The following is an 18298-nucleotide window of genomic DNA, read 5'->3' on the forward strand; positions in this document are numbered from 1 at the left end:
CATTGGGGCAAAAGGAGATATTAGAACTTATATTTCTATTTAATTTGGGTCTCTTTCACAGTCTCTACTTCTGGTGTTATTTTATTTATTTATTTTTGGCTGCACTGCACAGCTTGTGAGGTCTTAGTTTCCCAGACCAGGGGTTGAACCTGGACCCTCGGCAGTGAAAGCGCAGAGTCCTAACCACTGGACTGCCACAGAATTCCTGTTATTTTAAAATACAGTGATGAGGTAGCGCTTTTTTAGTAATCTTCCTTCCTTATTGCTCAGTCGTGTCCGACTCTTTGCGACCCCATGGACTGTAGCCTACCAGGCTCCTCCCTCCATGGGATTCTCCAGGCAAGAGAACTGGAGTGGGTGGCCATTTCCTTCTCCAGGGTATCTTCCTGACCCAGGGATTGAACCCTGGTCTCCCGCATTCCAGGCAGACGCTTTAACCTCTGAGCCACCAGGGAAGCCCTTTTTAGTAATAATAAAATAAAAATTTGTAACTTGGAGATGCATGCTCAGATTCTTTTTACTGATAGGGATGTACAAAATTGCAGCTAGGGTTTATTTCTAGGGTATCTGGTTGTGTGATATAAATTAATTTCTTCTGTATACTAGATTGATTTGACCTAACTTTGAACCTCAATCTCAAAAGGTAAAGGAGGAGTTGGCCAATTTGATGCTACACCGTAGTTAAGTCCTAGGACACTTCAAAGGATTACTCGTGTAATAGTATTAGTAGCAATAATAACATCATACTGTATTTTACAAAGCTTCCAGTTCCTCATAAATCGTAATACAGAAACAAGCTTAGGCATTGGAATAATCACTGATTCTCAGATGTGATTGCTTCATGTGTAATTACAAAAGCATTTATTTTAAGTATTAAAGTTTGGTATACATTTACAAGGGAAAAAGAAAGTTGAGGTTTTAATAACAGCAACAACAACAAAAAAAAACACTAGCTTTGAAAATGAAGTCTGAAATCATGGAAAAAGGATCAGTTTCCCTTGTAATCAGGAACAGTTGCTGAGTGCAGAATGCGCTGTAAATGCAGAATGAAACCTTAAAAGTATGGTTTCTCACCTGTCTCATTGGCAGAAGAGGCCGATGATTTTCCAGGGTCGGTGAGGATGCTTTGGAGCAGAGGTTTAAATTCTCATAACCACTTTGGAGGATAGTTTGGCAACAGTTTCAGAGATAAAAATGCTCATGCCATTCGTTGTCTCTGGATCTGCCCTAGGGAAATAAATACTCACAAAGAGCCGTGTATATGCGTGCTCACTGCAGCTGTTAATGGTCAACAGCTGGAGATAGCCATCATGGGAGGAAACTTTCAAAAAATACAGGGGGAGGGATAAATTAGAAGATTGGGATTAACACACACTACTATGAATAAAGTGAATAGCCAACAAGGACCTGCCGTATAGCCTAGGAAACTATACTCAGTATTTTATAATAACCTGTAAGGGAAAAGAATCTGAAAAACAATATATATGTCTATAACTGAATCACGTGCTATATGCCTGAAAATAACATGACATTGTATATCAACTCTGCTTCCATAAAATTAAAAAAAAATTTAAAGTAGAGTTTACATACCATAAATTTCAAAGTGTACAGTTCAGTGCCTTTAAGTATATCCACAGGGTTGCACAACCTCACTGCTATCTTCCTTAATTCCAGAACATTTTTATCCCCTCAAAAAGATACTCTCTGAGGCTTCCCTGGTGCCTCAGTGGTGAAGAGTCTGTCTGCCAGTGCAGGAGGCACGGGTTCGATCCCTGATCTGAAGAGATCCCACATGCCCCAGAGCAGCTAAGCCCATGCCCCACAGCTGTTGAGCCTGCGCTCTGGAGCTCGGGAGACACAGGTGCTGAGCCCCTGCTCCACAGTAGGAGAAGCCACTGCAATGAGAGGCCCGTGCAGCAGCAAACACCCAACACAGCCAACAAGAAATACGTTTATTAAAAAAAATACTCCCTACGCATTAGCAGTCACTCCTCATCTTCCCCTTTCCTTGTCCCCTGGCAACCGCTAACCTCCCTCCTATCTCTACATTTGTCTGTTCTAGACATTTCATATGAATTGGAACCGTGGGAATTATAGGTATTAGAATCTGGCTTTTGGGGGGTGGGGAAGGGGTAATCATTTTATGAGAGATAGTTCACCATACAAGTTACTCATCAAATGTAACCTGTATTTAAGTGTAACCTTTAAACCCTATAAAAGTTCAGGGATTTAGCATAATATATTCACAGAGTTGTGCAACCATTACAGCAATTTTAGGACATTGCTTCATCCCCAAAAGAAATCCCATACCCTTTACCTGTCGTCCCTAATACTGTCCAGGAAAACATTTCTGTCTCTGTAGATATGCCTGTTCTGAATATTTCATATAAGGTGTCTCTTGTGTCTGGCTTCTTTTACTTGGCATGTTTTCAGGACTCATCCACATCGCAGCATGCATCGGTGGTTTATTCCTCTGTGTCGCCAGATAACATTCCATTCGTGGATGTACTGCATCTTGTGTATCCACTCATCAGTTGGTGGACATTTGGGTGGTTCCCCGCTTTGGGCTAAGAATGCTGTTAGGAACATCCAAGTTTTCTGTTCTCTAGGGTGGAATTGCTGGGTCATATGGTAACTTTGACTGTTTGAGGAATTGCCAAACTTGTCTATAGCAATTGTGCCATTTTTACATGCCCACCATCGATATATCAATATTAAATGTCCCAATTTCTCTACATCCTTGCCAACACTTGTTATTTTTCCATTTTTTAAACAATGCTAGCCATCCTAGTCGGTATGAACTGACGAATCACTGTGGTTTTCATTTGCATCTCCCTGATGACTAACGATGTGAGGTGTCTTTCCTTGTGCTTATTGGCCATTTGTGTACCTTCTTTGGAGAAGTGTCTATTCAGCCTCTGGCGTGTTTATGCTGTGCTGTAGAGCTGTTAAAAAGGAATGAGGCAGATCTGTGTGTAGTAACCCCTGATCCTAACACTTAGCCAAATAGCAAATAACAGAAAGATACAGTACATTTTATATAAATACTCACAGGTGTGCCTTGTGTGTACAGATACACACACACTGTAGAGCTGTGTGGTTAATATAAATATGTAAGAGGGTGGAGAAAGGGTCTGCTGGAATATTCCCCAGACTTACCAAGACAGTTGGTTACCTTGGAACGGGAGACAGAGAGCTAGACGGGGTGGGATTTCTTTCTTTTTTCTTATTTATAACATCTTACAAAGGATTCATAAACTATCTGGTTAATAAAAAAAATTTGTGTGTAAACTCCTTAAAATATATACACAATTTAAAAAGATAAGAAAAAGGAAGCAACTGGGGAACTCTGAGAAAGACTAGAATAGGTGCTTTCATACCACATGGCAAGTGAGTGTCTGATTCCAAGTGGAGGTGATAGTTGCTGGGTCGTGTCCGACTCTTTGAGACCCCGTGGACTGTAGCCCGCCCGGCTCCTCTGTCCAGGATTCTCCAGGCAAGAACACTGGAGGGGGTTGCCATTCCCTCCTCCAGGGGGTCTTCCCGACCCAGGGACTGAGCCCAGGTTCCCTGCATCGCAGGCAGATTCTTTCCTGTCTGTGCCACCAGGGAAGCCCCTAGGAATATATGGTTACTGCCCTGAAAATGTCATTGATCATTGTTCCCTTTATAGCGCAAATCGATCAGATTTTATCTTACTCCATTTGATCAAAAGTTTTATTGTTGTTTTATTAACATATAACAATGTGGAAATAGTACAGAGATTTATAAAGTTAAAATGAACTTATTTCTTCTCTTTGCCTCAGACCCCTCCTTCCCCATGACAGTTAGCATTTGTGAAGCTTCTTCTCCTAATAAAACTGTGTTCTCATATTTTCTCCTCACCCCCACCCAATAAGGTATGTTTCTTCAGCTCTCTGTTGTTGATGGAGAAAAGCTTCTTCCTCTAGGAAAAAGAAAAGTCTTTCTTATTTATTTTTTGGCCACAAGGCATGTGGGATCTTAGTTCCCTGTCCGAGGGATCCACCTTGCACCCCCTGCATTGGAAGCGTGGCGTCCTAACCACTGGGCCACCGGGGAAGTCTTTAAGTGTCTGAGACGGTGGTCTTCAGCCTTACTTTGTATCCCCTGTACCAGAGATGGTGGTATGGCAGGTCCCGAGTTCTGCTCAGATGTCTTTATTTTATAAAAATTTCCCCTGCTGATTCTATTCTGATGTGCCCACGGGGTCAAGAATCATTTATCTAGTGAGGGACAGAGCAGTCATAAGTTGTACCTGTGACGCTTCTTCGAGAATTGTTTTTGGTGGGTTCTTTATGAGAGAGCAGTGAGCCTGTCAGCTTTGTGGAGACATGCCTGAACTTAGATGGTCTGTTTTATTCCAGGAATTTCGCAGAACCTTTCCTTTAGGTTATTTTCAGCATCAGGACTTTATCTCTAACTAAGGACTCTACATGGCGCTGCCATCTGAGCCTGAGAACGTGATCTTTAATTCCTTTGTGAAAATGACAGGAATAAGCAGTAACAGGGCAAATCTAGCTTTCTGCCATTTTACTTGAAAATGAGCGGATAAAGCAAAAATGAGCAGTGTTAAGTCTTCCATGCCAGGCAAACTACCCTTTGGTCTTGTTTTATAAAGCTTTTTTTGCCCCTCTCTGCCCCCTCCTCCCCACCCCCAGATTTTTGTAGACTTTGTTATGGGAAGTTTGCCTGAGATGCAGGGGGGAAACTCATATGATTCGTAAAACTCCACACTAATTTCCATTCTTATGTTTTCAGACACAAAACTTGCAGAAATTCATAAAAGCTACTGAGAGACGTAATAGTAATCAGTTTCTTTAGAATAATAAACTCAAGAAATCTTTCTTATAGCTTTAATTTTTTGTTAATCTTTACATTTTCTCTTCTAGGTATTCTCATGGGAGCAGTTATAAAAATTATAGAGTTTAAAAAACTGGCAAATTGGAAGGTAGGTTTACCCAACTGTTCTTTTTTTAACATAAGTACAATTTTGATTGGTTCTTAGTTTTAGCGACAGTGAAGGTTATGGTGGCCTTCTTATCATTACTTGACTGTCTATGAAGTTTATATTGTCCCATTGATTTTAGTAGGTTAGGGTTGATATCTTTACATCTGAGTTTTCTGAAAAAGCATAAATCTCTGTTTTGAGTTAAGAAGCATTCAATGCCATGTTTTGTTATTTGTGTGCATTTTCACAATCTTAAGATTACCTTGCTGTATGCTCGTCACTCAATCATGTCTGACTCTTTGTGACCCCATGGACTAAAGCCCGCAAGGCTTCTCTGTCCATAGAATTCTCCAGGCAAGAATACTGGAATGGGTGACCATTCCCTTCTCCAGAGGACCTTCCCAGCCCAGGGGTCGAACCCAGGCCTCTTGCATGGCAGGCGGGTTCTTTACCGTCTGAGCCGCCAGCTGAACCGCCATCTGAGCTTCCAGCGGAGCTGCCAGCAAAGCCCTTGCTGTATAGAGCCCTCTAACCAGCGTTAAATGCTGAACAGTGTTTGTTTCTCCTGATTCTATTCTAACCACTGCAGCTAATGAGGCTTACCTATCCAGCGCTGTAGACCTTAGAGAATGCTCTACACACCAGCTCCTGTCATCCTCATGACAGCCGTGGAGTTGGATGGACCTCACATTATCTCCATCTTCACAGGTGAAGAAAGTGACCTCCGGGGGTCGGGACGTGTCCGGCGTCGCAGAGCTGGAGAGCAGTGGAGCCGGCCCTTGCGTCCAGGCCCCCTGGTCCGCGTGCTCTGTATTTTCTCCTCCACACCACGCTGCCACCACTTGGTGGATGTTCATACCCTTCCGTTCCCTCGGGGTCGTTAGCGCGTGACCATCGTCTGTGGGCCATGGACTGACTGAAACTTGAGTAGGAAGCTTAGCAAAACTGGTTTTGTGAAGGGAAGGAAGGTCCATTTCAAAATATTTAAATAATTGTATGATAAAAATATACATTTGAGCCCCCCCTACTTTGAGCCAGCTCCTAGGTGTGAAGATAAATTTACTTGTGGAACTATAGAGTATAAAGTTTGCAAAATGAGCCTCATAGTTTGAGGTAAAATGCAGTTTGAAACTGTTATAAATAATAGTATCCTGTAATAATCTATAATGGAAAAGAATGTGAAAAATAATACATATATATGCATATATATTTAAAACTGAGTCAGTTTACATCAGAATCAAACACAATGTTGTACATCAACTATACTCCAATAAGAAAGAGAAAGGCTACATTTATAAAATAATAATAGTATTCAGGACATATTGTATGTGTTAAATCAATTCCCAGTATGTGTATTGAGCTCGGAATATTTCTAGAACTCCCCTCCGCCTGGGAAGGGACTGGGCAGGCCCCACTGGAGCGCGTTGGGTATAAAGCTTGGCCTTCCTGCAACTGGTTCACTTTAACCTCACAGTGGCTCATTCTCGGGCAGGGAGCACAGACCGTACACCCTTTCTCTGCTCTTACCCTGGATAGAGCCTGATGTGTAATACCACCCCCGACACATTTTGTTTGATTTAAAATCAGTTGATCAAAATTGGAATCAATTTAAAACCAGTTTAAAAAAATCATTAGTTTTCTTTTAAATATTATTAATCTATATAAAATTCTAGAAGTTTCATGTAAAAATGTGAATTTCTGGCGTCTCTGGAGGAAGCAGAAGCTCTCCCCGCCCCGGCCCACGCTCTCCCCGCTGAGGGACTGCGGGGTAGCCCAGGGAAGTCTGTGAGGGAGTGGGCCTGCTCTGAGCAGGACGATAAGAGTTATCTTTTAATCTTCTATGCTTCAGAGTTGTTAAATATATTTTTCAGTGGGGGTTGGTTTTCAAGTTAAAGAATAGTAACGTATTTAATAGTATAGACAAGTGAACCACATTCAGGCAGCCAGTGCTTGACCTCAGAAAAGGGTGAGGTTGTTAGGCTAAGGCAGTAGGGCAGGCTCTCCAGAGGAGCCGGTGCTTGTGGAAAGCCGCAGTAAGAAGCAGGGCCTGTTTGGAAACCTGGCGCTGGGGGGAGCGGTGGGAGGGAAGAAGAACAGTGATGGAGCGGTGCTTTCTTCCCGTGTTGTTCTGTTTCCAAACTCTCCTGCTGGCAGGCCTTCTACCTTTGTTGTCATATGCTTAATATATTTCTTTAAGTCAGCCTGCTTGTTTATGTACGTGCATTTTTACAGCAGTTTTTTAAAAGCTTTTATTGTGGTAAAATGAGAACATAAAATTTAGCATTTGAGCGATTTTCAAGTGTACAGTTCAGTGGCATTAAATACATTCACAGTGTTATTTAATCATCACCACTGTTTATTCCCAGAGCATTTTTCATCATCCCAGACAGAAACCTTACCCATTAAACAATTCCCCATTCCTATTTACCTGCTTTGTGTTCCACTTTCTGTTTGTCTGTGGTTTTTTTTTTTTAGCATTTTCTGTTTTTTTAGTGGCCCCTATTCCACTTTCTGTGTTTATGAACCTAACTATTCTAGAACCTCAAACAAGTGGAATCATGCAATATTTGTTCTTTTGCATCTAGCTTATTTTCTTTACCGTGATGTTTTTAAAGTTCATCCACGCTGTAACCTATAGCATCACTTCTTTCCTTTTTATGGCTGAATAATATTCCATGGTAGGCACATACCACACTTTGTTTATCCATTCATCTGTGGATGGGCCCGGGTTTGTTTCCACCTTCTGACTGTCATGAATAATGCTGCTATGAACATTGGTGAATGTTTATTTTAAATAAGGAAACTTTATAATACTGTTTGAAGTGGGAAACCAAAATTGTTTTTATAAATTTAAAAACAGTAGTACATTTGCTTGCTGAAGCCTCTGAGGCCAAGCCTGCCCTCTTTGTCAAAAAGAGGGATCAGCACATTGGAGAGAGGCTTAACACTGTAGCCTCAGACTGATGCATCTGACTTAACTGGGATTCAGAAAGAGTCTGAAAGGGCTGACTTTCTCAGTCTGTGGGGTCGGTGGTATTTGACACACATTGCTCAAGTACCACCTCAGACCACTTTAGGGGAGATGTTGCTCAAAGGAACCTGGGATCTTTTCGTAACGCTGTTCCCCATCAGGTGGCGTGTGTGTTTCCTGTGGCTTCTGTAACAGATTACCACAGATTGAGTGGCTTGAAACAGCAGAGATTGTTCAGGCATAGTTCTAGAGGCCAGAAGTCTGGAATCAAGGTGTTGGCAGGGCCACACTCCCTCAAGGAAGCGAATCCAGGCCCTCGGGGAGAATTGCTCATTGCCTCTTCTAGCTTCTGGTGGTCCCGGGCATTCCTTGGCTGTGGCAGCATAACTCCTCTCTCTGCCTCAGTCTGTCCTCATGTGCCTTCATCTCTGTGTCTAAGTGTCATTTTCTGTCTCTTTTAAGGACACTCTCATTGGATTCAAGGGCCCACCTAATCCAGCAAGATCTCAACTGGATTCTGCCCTTAATTCCATCTGCAAAGACCCTATTTTCCAATCAGGTCGTATTCGGAGGTTCCAGGTGGACATGACCTGGGGACCGAGGATGCTGTGAGCCTACTGCAGGCGGGCTCTCCTTTCTCCCAGGAGAAGTGTAGTTTCTGAAACTCCAAGAGTCTCTGCTGTGGTCCTACCACACAGAGCCTGCAAGTAGGGTGCCCCACAAATCACAGAGATCGGCCCATTTCTTTGACATGGCCCCAGTGTGAGTTGTGAGCTTGTTATACAGGCTGTTATTTTAAGACTTAATAAGACATTTTCTTTCCCTTTGGCACACACTGAAGATCCTGGTGTCGCCATGGGCCACCGCCCTGCCCAGTGTTACCGGTATTGTAAGAATAAGCTGTACCCAAAGTCCCGCTTCTGCTGAGGTGCCCCTGATGGCTAAGATTCGCATCTTTGACTTGGGGCATAAGAAGGCCAAAGTGGATGAGTTCCCACTCTGTGGCCTCATGGTGTCAGATGAGTATGAGCAGCTCTCCTCTGAAGCCCTGGAGGCTGCCCATATTTGTGCCAACAAGTACATGGTGAAAAGCTGTGGCAAAGATGGTTTTCACATCCGAGTGCGGCTCCACCCCTTCCATGTCATCCGCATCAACAAGATGTTGTCTTGCGCTGGAGCTGATAGACTCCAGACAGGTATGCACGGTGCCTTTGGAAAGCCCCAGGGCACAGTGGCCAGGTCGTAATGTCCATCCGCACCAAGCTGCAGAACAAGGAACATGTGATTGAAGCCCTCTGCTGGGCCAAGTTCAAGTTCCCTGGCCGCCAGAAGATCCACATCTCTAAGAAGTGGGGATTTACCAAATTCAACGCGGATGAATTTGAGAACATGGTGGCAGAAAAGCGACTCACCCCAGATGGCTGTGGGGTCAAATACATCCCTAATCGTGGTCCCCTGGACAAATGGCAGGCCCTGCACTCATGAGCATCAGCGCTGTCCCCTGCTTAATCATGCTCACCAATAAATGCTATTTCCTGTCCAAAAAAAAAAAACAGACATTTTCAGAAGTCATCATTTGCTTCTGTTTTGAGCCTTTTTCGAATGTCATTTTAAGTCTTTATGGTAACAGCCATACATTTGTAAGGATACATTTATCATTCTTTTGACTAGGGATTTTGACAAGAAATCAGACTGTCAAGATTGTGGCTTGGGAATTTTCTTTTGAAAAGGCCCTGATTTTGCAGTTTTAAATAGGCTGTATTACCTGTCATCATTTGGGTTTAAGAACCAGTGTGTATTTTACCTCCAATCCGCCACAGTTGGAGCTTCTTTCCTTCCTTTGTCCCTTCCTTCTTTCCATAGGTTTGTAAGAAGAGAGCTGTATTAATATAGAGGAAGAAATTATTATTTCATCCCCCCAAAGTTACAGTAACTTTGCCCCTGAAGACATTCATGTTCTCAAAATATATTTCATAATGGTACTTAATATTTGAATCTGAAAGCGTGGCAAGGGGCTCACTTTATAGCCATGTCCCAAGTTGCAGGGGCATCAGGTGAGAACTGTTTCATCACAGTCAGATTTAGGAACATGGCATAGTTGTCTATGATAAGCAGAGAAAAGGCAGGGCTGTTTTAAACATGAGTGGGGTTTACCCTCCCTCTGAGTGAATTGTTTTAGGGCTTTTACCTTTTCCCTGGAGGAATTCCAATTTGTGGACTTGATTTTGAAAATGTTCTTTTTGAATTGAAATGTTTTCTATATTAAAATTAATTTACTTTCCTTAGTACAATGAAGAGCCTAGTGCTGTACATTTGGAAGCAGTTCATTCCGCTGTTTATTTTTCTGGGCACCTTTAAAAATCATTTGTTCTACATTTTTACATATAGGTTTTCTTTTGAGGTCTTTGTTTGTTTGTTTTGTCACTGCTTTTGTTTGCTTTTATCATCAGGTGGTGATTTAAACTTTGTATGTTTCCACTGGGCCAGGTTCCAAGAGAAGAATGACTTTGGCTCTTCACTGATGGATTTATTTCTTAATCCCATGCCTCTGAAAATACCCATTTTATGTTTACAGGAGGAAGAAATGTTTCGTCCAAATATGTTTTTCCTACTCTTGCTCCCACCTATTATATTTGAGTCAGGATATTCGTTGCACAAGGTAAGACTTGGGCACGCATTAGTGCTTTTGGTCTGGGTGACTCCCTGTGTTTCCTTAGAAGCTTGGGTGTTAATTTAGCAGCGGTGGCTCTGTGTGAACAGCCTGGGATATGAGGTGGAAGCTGGACCATCACGCCTGACTTGTGAACAGGAGCAGACACTATCAGTGGGCTGCTTTCGTGGTTTCAGGCAGTGTGGCTTACTAGTGTTTTCCTTAGAGCGGTTCTTTGCTTAGAGATGACCAAAGTGATCTTTTTAGAAATATGTATTTATTTGGCCGCGCCAGCCCTCAGTTGCTGCACACGGGATTGTCATTGTGACACGTGGGTCTTTCGTGGCGGTGCACCGGCTTCTTTCTAGTTGACGCTCAGTAGTTGCGGCACAAAGACTTAGTTACCCTGAGGTCTATGGGATCCTGGCTCCCTGAGCAGGGATCGAACTCATATCCCCTGCATTGGAAGGTGGATTTCTATACACTGGACCACAAGAAAAGTCTCCCAAAGTGATTTTAATGCACGTGGCTGTTATACTGACTCCTCTTGGAGGCAGAGTGACCCATGTTAAAAAGTCAGACTGTGTCCTGCGATGACAGGACGGGTGCCCCGGGCCTGCTGGTTCTCTCACGCTTCTGTTTCTCTCTCTCTCCCTCCTTGGGCCCACCCACCCTTCAGACCCCCGACTTAAGCCCCCATCCCGTTCCTTCCCACCCCCTCCCTGGCCCTGCTTCTCCTCTCCAGAGGAGAGTGCGACCTTCCCCCGAGGCTTCCACCTCCTTCTGGCCCGATCGCTGACTCCCACAGTTGCTGTGCCCATTCTTGGCTCCCGACCCTGCAGCGCAGCATCTGGCCCTGCCCGGTTCTCTGCTTTGGTCTGACATTTCTGGTCTCTGTCCTCCAGCTTCCGTGGGGCTCTTTCTGCCTGGGCAGGAGCTTCTCACTTTGTGTACTCTAGGCTTTTCTTTGTGAGTTCTTTTAAAGTATTCGTGTATTTAAGTTTTGAAATAAGGTGATTCAACTTAAAATACTAGTAGTACAACAGTTATTTTGTAAATGTGATTTTTAAAAAATTTGAGGGTTGGAAGGACTTGAGGTTTGGCCTGTCCTTGGAGAGGGGAAGAGCCTGGATTTTGGACCCAGAGACCCGGATCTAGTCATGTGCTGCCCCCTATGGGTTCCTTTTGAGTAGTGCCTGTGTGCTAAGTTGCTTCAGTCGTATCCGACTGCGACTCTGTGGACTGTAGCCCGCCAGGCTCCTCTGTCCATGGGATTCTCCAGGCAAGAATACTGGAGTGGGTTGTCACCTCCAGGAGATAATCCTGACCCAGAGATCAAACCCATGGCTCCTGCGGCTCCCGCATTGCCGGTGGATTCTTTGCTGCTGAGCCACGGGGGATGCCCCGTTTTGAGTAGAGTAGAAATTTTAAAATAACAAACAAAAAGATCCCCAAAACCCTACCTCCTAGGTTGCTTTGAGATTTACATTAGATAAAAGAATGTCAGCAACTCACCACTCACCATATTAAATAATTGGTAGTGCTTCTTGTATTATCTGTTATAACCTGACTAATTATTTGGAGAAGGAAATGGCAACCCAGTATTCTTCCCTGGGAAATCCTATAGACAGAGGAGCCTGGCGAGCTTCAATCCAGGAAATCAAAAAGAATCAGAGCCTCTAGGCAATGTTATTATTAATAAGAATTTAATAGGGGATATATTTATACATATAGCTGTTTCACTTTGTTCAGCAGAAACTAACACAACATTGTAAAGCAATTATACTCCAATTAAAAATAAACATTAAACAATGTTTATAACATAATAAACTTGAGAATTAAATTTGTCATGAGAGTTTTGATAAAAACATACAAATTAAATCTTTAGTTTTCCTCCTGAATAGTAAAGCAAAATTAAGATGTTCAGTACAGATTTTTTAGTTACCATTTTACTGTGTATTAACCAAAAGAAAAAAAAGAAAAAGAAATTTAACGTTTAAAAAAATCCTATATCTTAGAAAACTGACATCAGATAATTGTTAGAAAAATAAGCAAGAAGGATTTGAAGGTCAGTGTCTTTTACTCTTTAATTTTGTGGACTAATCTTGGAAGAACTGAGAGCAGAATGTGAAAATACTTCACAACAGTACTGAAGAAAGCGATGTGCATATTATATTCTTTTTAGTGTGCTGCTCGGTGTGTGGGATTTTAGTTTCCCGACCAGGGATTGAACCTGAGCCCTCGGCAGTGAGACATGGAGTCCTAACCGCTGAACTGGAACTCCCGAAAGTGATTGTTCGATTTAAAACCATGACACTCTTTATTATATTAGCACATGTAAAGTTTTTATCTTTTAATTTGTTTGGAGTAGAGGGAAATAAACTTATTCAGAATTTGAGGACAATAGTTTCTTGAGAGGAAAATTCTTTGAAGATGACTTTCCAGCAGAAAATGTGACAGTTGATGTGAAAGGGACGAATGTGAGTTGAAAGTGTGAATTTAGAGGCTTCTGCCCACTGCCTGCACTTTTCCCTAACGAACAGGAAGCTGACTTTGTTTCATTTTAATATTGCTGTATTTGCCGGTGTGAATTTGGGTTTGGACTAAAAATTTCCGTACAATTATCATCGGTTGATATGCATTAGGCAGGCAGCTATTTGGTTCTTTGAATTATTAGTATCATATAAAGAATAGAACATTAATTATATCAGAAAGAAGCAGATGAATTTGCCTTATGTAGCAAAGGGAAGTTTTTATAGTGGGGTAAATTGAACTTTGGTAAATTTTCAATATCCAGATTAATATTAGCCAACTACATAGGTTATAGCAGAATTAGATCCTTGTAAACAGACAAAAGTGTTAGTCGCTCAGTCATGTCTGACTTTTTGCAGCCACATGGACAGTAACCCACCAGGCTTCTCTGTCCCCATGGACCATAGCATGCCAGGCTCCTCTGTCCATGGAATTCTCCAGGCAAGAATACTGGATTGGGTACCCATTCCCTTCTCCAGAGGATCTTCCTGACCCTGGGATCGAACCTGGGTCTCCTGCCTTGCAGATGGATTCTTTACCATCTGAGCCACCTGGAAAGCACCAGGAAAAGACGCTGATGCTGGGAAAGATTAAGGACAAGAGGAGAAGGGGGTGACACAAGATGAAATGGTTGGATGACATCATCGACTCAATGGACATGAATTTGAGCAAACTCTGGAAGATAGTGAAGGACAGGGAAGCCTGGGTGCTGCAGTCCATGGGGTCACAGAGTTAGACATGACTTAGCAACTAAACACACACAAACAGACCAAGAGTTAGTGTAATCTGTTCTTAAAAAAAAAAACAACAACAACAGCTCTTTGCAAAGAAAATCTCATAGATGAAAGTCTTTTGTTTAGGAAAGAACCCAATCAATGTGTTTGCCTTAAGTTATTTTAAAGTTCTTTGTGTGCTAAAGATTGATATGCCAAAGTAATTGAATGTCAGATCGTGGGCAGCCAAATCAAAATTGCAAAAAATGAAGCAAAGATACTTCCTGAAGGAGATAGGCTTAGTGGGCTCTCCGTGTGGAGTGAGGACAGTCTGTAGATTTAAAGTATCAGTCCGGCTGTTAGGACTCGGTGCTGTCACTGCCAAAGACCGGGCTCAGTCCCTCGCCAGAGAACTAAGATCCCACAAGCTGCATGATGTGGCCAGAAAAAAAGTATCAGTTCCTTTTGTCTGTGGCTTGACAATTTCTGACTGAAAAAAAAAAAAGGGATTCCTTGCTCAGGCCCACAGTCAAAGGCCATCAAGATTCCCTGGCCTTGTCCCTAAGTGGAGTCCACAGGATTCTAATAAACAGCTTGTTTTTCTTAACTTTAATGGATATGTGAAAGATGTTACTACTGCTTGGACTCAGTTATTTTCTCTTAAATGCTGTAAAGTATAGATGGGAATATATTCGTCATATTTATTTCACTCTATTTCACTAATGCTGCTGCTGCTAAGTCGCTTCAGTCGTGTCCGACTCTGTGCGACCCCATAGACGGCAGCCTACCAGGCTCCCCCGTCCCTGGGATTCTCCAGGCAAAAATACTGGCGTGGGCTGCCATTTCCTTCTCCAATGCATGAAAGTGAAAAGTGAAAGTGAAGTCGCTCAGTCGTGTCCAGTTCTTCACAACCCCATGGACTGCAGCCTACCCGGCTCCTCTGTCCATGGGATTTTCCAGGCAAGAGTACTGGAGTGGAGTGCCATTGCCTTCTGCGATTTCACTAATAGAGTGGAATAAAATTGCTTCAAAGACGTGGACAGCAGAAAGGAGTTTCTGATAGTATAACCTGTTATCTTGATATTCTTTATAGTAATGTACCTCTTCTTAATTAATTGAAAAAGTTATCGTTATATAGACTTTGGACTTTGATCAGACATGAAACACAGTTAATTCCTTCAGTACCTGTTCACTGGGCATCATCCATCTGATAGGCATATGCCAGTGACTGTGTTGTACCGGAGCGGATGTGGTCATTGCCCCCCGCCCCCCGAGCCTGCAGCCTAGTGGGCAGGACAGATAGCAGTCAGGTGATGACATAAGTAAATGTCACATTTCAGCCGCATCAAGTTCTACCAGGAGAAGAGGCGTTGTGCATCGAGAACATAGGCTGCGATCTGACTTGGCGGAGGGATCAGAGAAGGCTTCCCTCAGGGAAAGTAAAAAATGTCCTGAAGTCTTTGGATGATGAAAGTTCACTAGGCAGAGGGGAAGAAAGAGTGGTCCAAGCCCAGAGAGTATGACAATGTATTTGAAGAACAAAAAGCTCCCAGTGAAGAGACTTCCCTGGTGGCCCAGGGGCTCAGATCCTGAGCTCCCAGCGCAGGGGGCCCGGGTTCCGTCCCTTGGTCAGAGAACTAGATCCCACATGCTGCAACTAAAGATTCTGCATGCCACGATGGAGATCTAAGATCCCGTGTGCGGCAGCTAAGACCTGGCACAGCCAGATTTTAAAAATTAGGAAAAAAAAGTTACCAGTGTGACTGGAAACCCAGAGAACACAGGGGAGGTTGGAGACTTTGAAGGGATCGAACCATCCAGGCTTTGGTTGTGTTTTATGTGTGTTTTCAGTGGAAACGGGGGTCAGAATGAAGGCAGCACTGTCAGATTTATCTTTTGCAAAGATCATTCTGGAAGCCCTTGAAGAGCAGAGGGCAAGGCCAGGGATGGTTGAGACTTATTATAAACAGAAGCTGTGCAGTAGTCCAGGGGAGAGATGATGGTCGCTGGCAGGGGCAGCGGAGACAAGCAGAGAGGTGTGAGTGACATGGGGAAGGCAGATGCCGCGGGACTGACTGCACTGCAGGTGGGGGTGAGGGAGGGCGCCCAGGTTTCCAGCTTGCCCACCCCGCGAGGTGACGGTGCCCTTTACAGAGATTCAAGCATATAAGGAGGGCCAGTTGTGGGGTCCATGACTTCACTGAGCCTTTCTAATCATTTCTCTCATCTCTGCTCTTTCAAACAGGGTAATTTCTTTCAAAATATTGGTTCCATCACCCTATTTGCTGTTTTTGGTACAGCAATTTCCGCTTTTGTAGTAGGTGGAGGAATTTACTTTCTGGGTCAGGTAAGGAAAATATCTTTGAAAAACCTTGAAAACCTTACATTCTTAGAGCTCATGCAGGGAAGTGGGGTAGGGACACCTGATGGGACCTGGGTTTCCAGTCACGGTAAATGCTCTCCTGCCAAGAAATCCAGAGTCAAACTGACACAGTAAAGGCATGCTCAAGTGGTTTCTCAGCGTCCTCGGGAAGCTTTGCTGTCTGGAATTGAGTGAATCTTTTCCATAATCCCCCAAAGTATTTGATTATATTTGCAAACCAATATTGTCTTAAGTTGGAATACCTAAAAATAAAACAGAATATATACCATCAAGATCTTCAAATTATAACAATATCAATTATGTTATCAGACTGAAGCAAAGTTAAATTTCTGTTTCTTTAATAAAAATTTGCATTTTAAAAATCAAAAATGGTTGTGAATGTGTTCACTCCATTCCAAACTGTCCTGTAGAATTATTTTCCCTGGATTCTCCACCATTCCTAAAGCAGTTCTCAGTGTCATCAATTGAGTGCTTTGTATCTTGAGTTCAAATTAATTTGAATTAATTCTGACCTGCCTAGGAAGGTAGTATCTGTGACTTTGCCTTGTTCACGTCTATGGCATGTCCCAGTTCTTTCCAACATGGTCAGTCTTAGAAAGTTTGTCGGCCCCAGCTCTGCGAATGCAGTTTGAGGCTCAGGCCTTGGGCTGACTGCAGATTTCTTTTATGTGTGTCAGATGTGTTTGCTTCTTTTGATGGCTCCGTCTGATTTTCACCTTTACCGCTGCCTCGATGGCACCAGAATAAATCTGTCTGTCATGCAGCCTTCATTGCTCAGCTTCCAACATCAGAGGGGAATAAACTTTAGAGAAGAAAACTAGTTAATTTTGCTTGACAAATGTAGCATTCTCTGTCATACTTTTGACAGATGATGATCAGATGCATGCCTAAACTAAAATTTAGGAGTTTTCTGTATTTTTCAAGTGGTTCGGGGACTGAAGATTAATGTCCTTATTAGTCTATAATAAAATACTAATGGACATTTTAATCTTCTTGGCTGTTCTCCAGGGGTTTTTTTTGTGTGTGTCTGTGTGTTTGTGTGTTTTATTTTACAGGCTGATGTAATCTCTAAACTCAACATGACAGACAGGTAAACCTTTCATCCTGTAACACCCATGTGGGTATACTTTTTTACTGGGGAAAGTTTTCTCCGTATTGATTCCTGACTTCTCTATTGTGTCTCGTGGTTTGGCTGACGATTTCTGCTGTAGAATCTATTCTGAATTAATGTGTATCTCCAAAATGAATCAAATCTATCTTGAAGAATTTTGAAGATCTCCAGTCAGAGAGTTACTGACGGGAATGATTTAGTTTCCGCTTTCAAGGGAGTAACTCTGGGGTCGTTGACTGGCCCCCTCACACACACACACTGCAGGCTACACATTTGTCCTTTTATTATTAAAGACCGCCTGCAGCTCATTTCTAAAGCTTTTCAGTGGCCATAATGGAAACTTGTCTCCTTGACAGGTTGGGGATGGAGTCAGGGGTGAGGTGTCAGCCTTTACTCTGGGATTCCCACTAAGGGAGCGGGGAGGGGGTGGTGGAAGCCAACAGGGCCGGGGCCTCTTGTGGGCACCCTCCCCGGGCTGAAGCTACTCCGTCGGACACTCAGAGCTGCTGTCTAGGAGCCCAATCCAGGAATTTCCATAATCGGCTTAGCAGGAGGCAACCTAGGCAGCTGTCTCTTGGAAGGTACCAGATCTAGTGCTAAAAAAGTACACACACAGAGTGTGACCTGGTTTCCCCTCGCTGAGACAGCCAGTGAGTCTGCAGCCCATCTCTGTTTCTCTGCCAAGAACACTGGTTTCTGTCCTCTGGCCCGGCTGGGGCGCTTGGAAGTCGGACCCAGTACTCAGCCCCGGGGTCCCTTTCACTGGACTGGCGGGAGCTTACAGCCTTTACAGCAGCACCTTGGAGCCCTTTTTGTGAGAAGTGTGCCTTCAGTAACATCAAGTCCAATCTTGTTTTCTCTCCAAGGACATAGATTTCAAAGCTTTTGTTGTAAGATAGTCTCGATATATAAACAAGTAGAGAAAGATGCATTCTTGATTCACAGGGAGCCGGAAGCAGAGCAGAACTG

At 43.2% G+C, this 18298-nt stretch overlaps 1 protein-coding gene and 1 pseudogene across 1 annotated transcript in view; both read left to right on the forward strand.

The window, feature by feature from the left end:
* Positions 1-18298, forward strand: part of SLC9A8 (solute carrier family 9 member A8) — a 74345-nt gene that overhangs the window by 19443 nt on the left and 36604 nt on the right. The window contains exons 4-7 of the mRNA XM_068987762.1: positions 4911-4969; positions 10516-10599; positions 16081-16182; positions 17274-17308. Coding sequence (XP_068843863.1) covers positions 4911-4969; positions 10516-10599; positions 16081-16182; positions 17274-17308 — 280 coding nt within the window. The remainder of the gene's footprint in view (positions 1-4910; positions 4970-10515; positions 10600-16080; positions 16183-17273; positions 17309-18298) is intronic.
* On the forward strand, positions 8796-9431 carry LOC138091560 (large ribosomal subunit protein uL16-like; annotated as a pseudogene).

This window comes from Capricornis sumatraensis, chromosome 15 (genome assembly GCF_032405125.1).
Source record: "Capricornis sumatraensis isolate serow.1 chromosome 15, serow.2, whole genome shotgun sequence".
Classification (NCBI taxonomy): domain Eukaryota; kingdom Metazoa; phylum Chordata; class Mammalia; order Artiodactyla; family Bovidae; genus Capricornis; species Capricornis sumatraensis.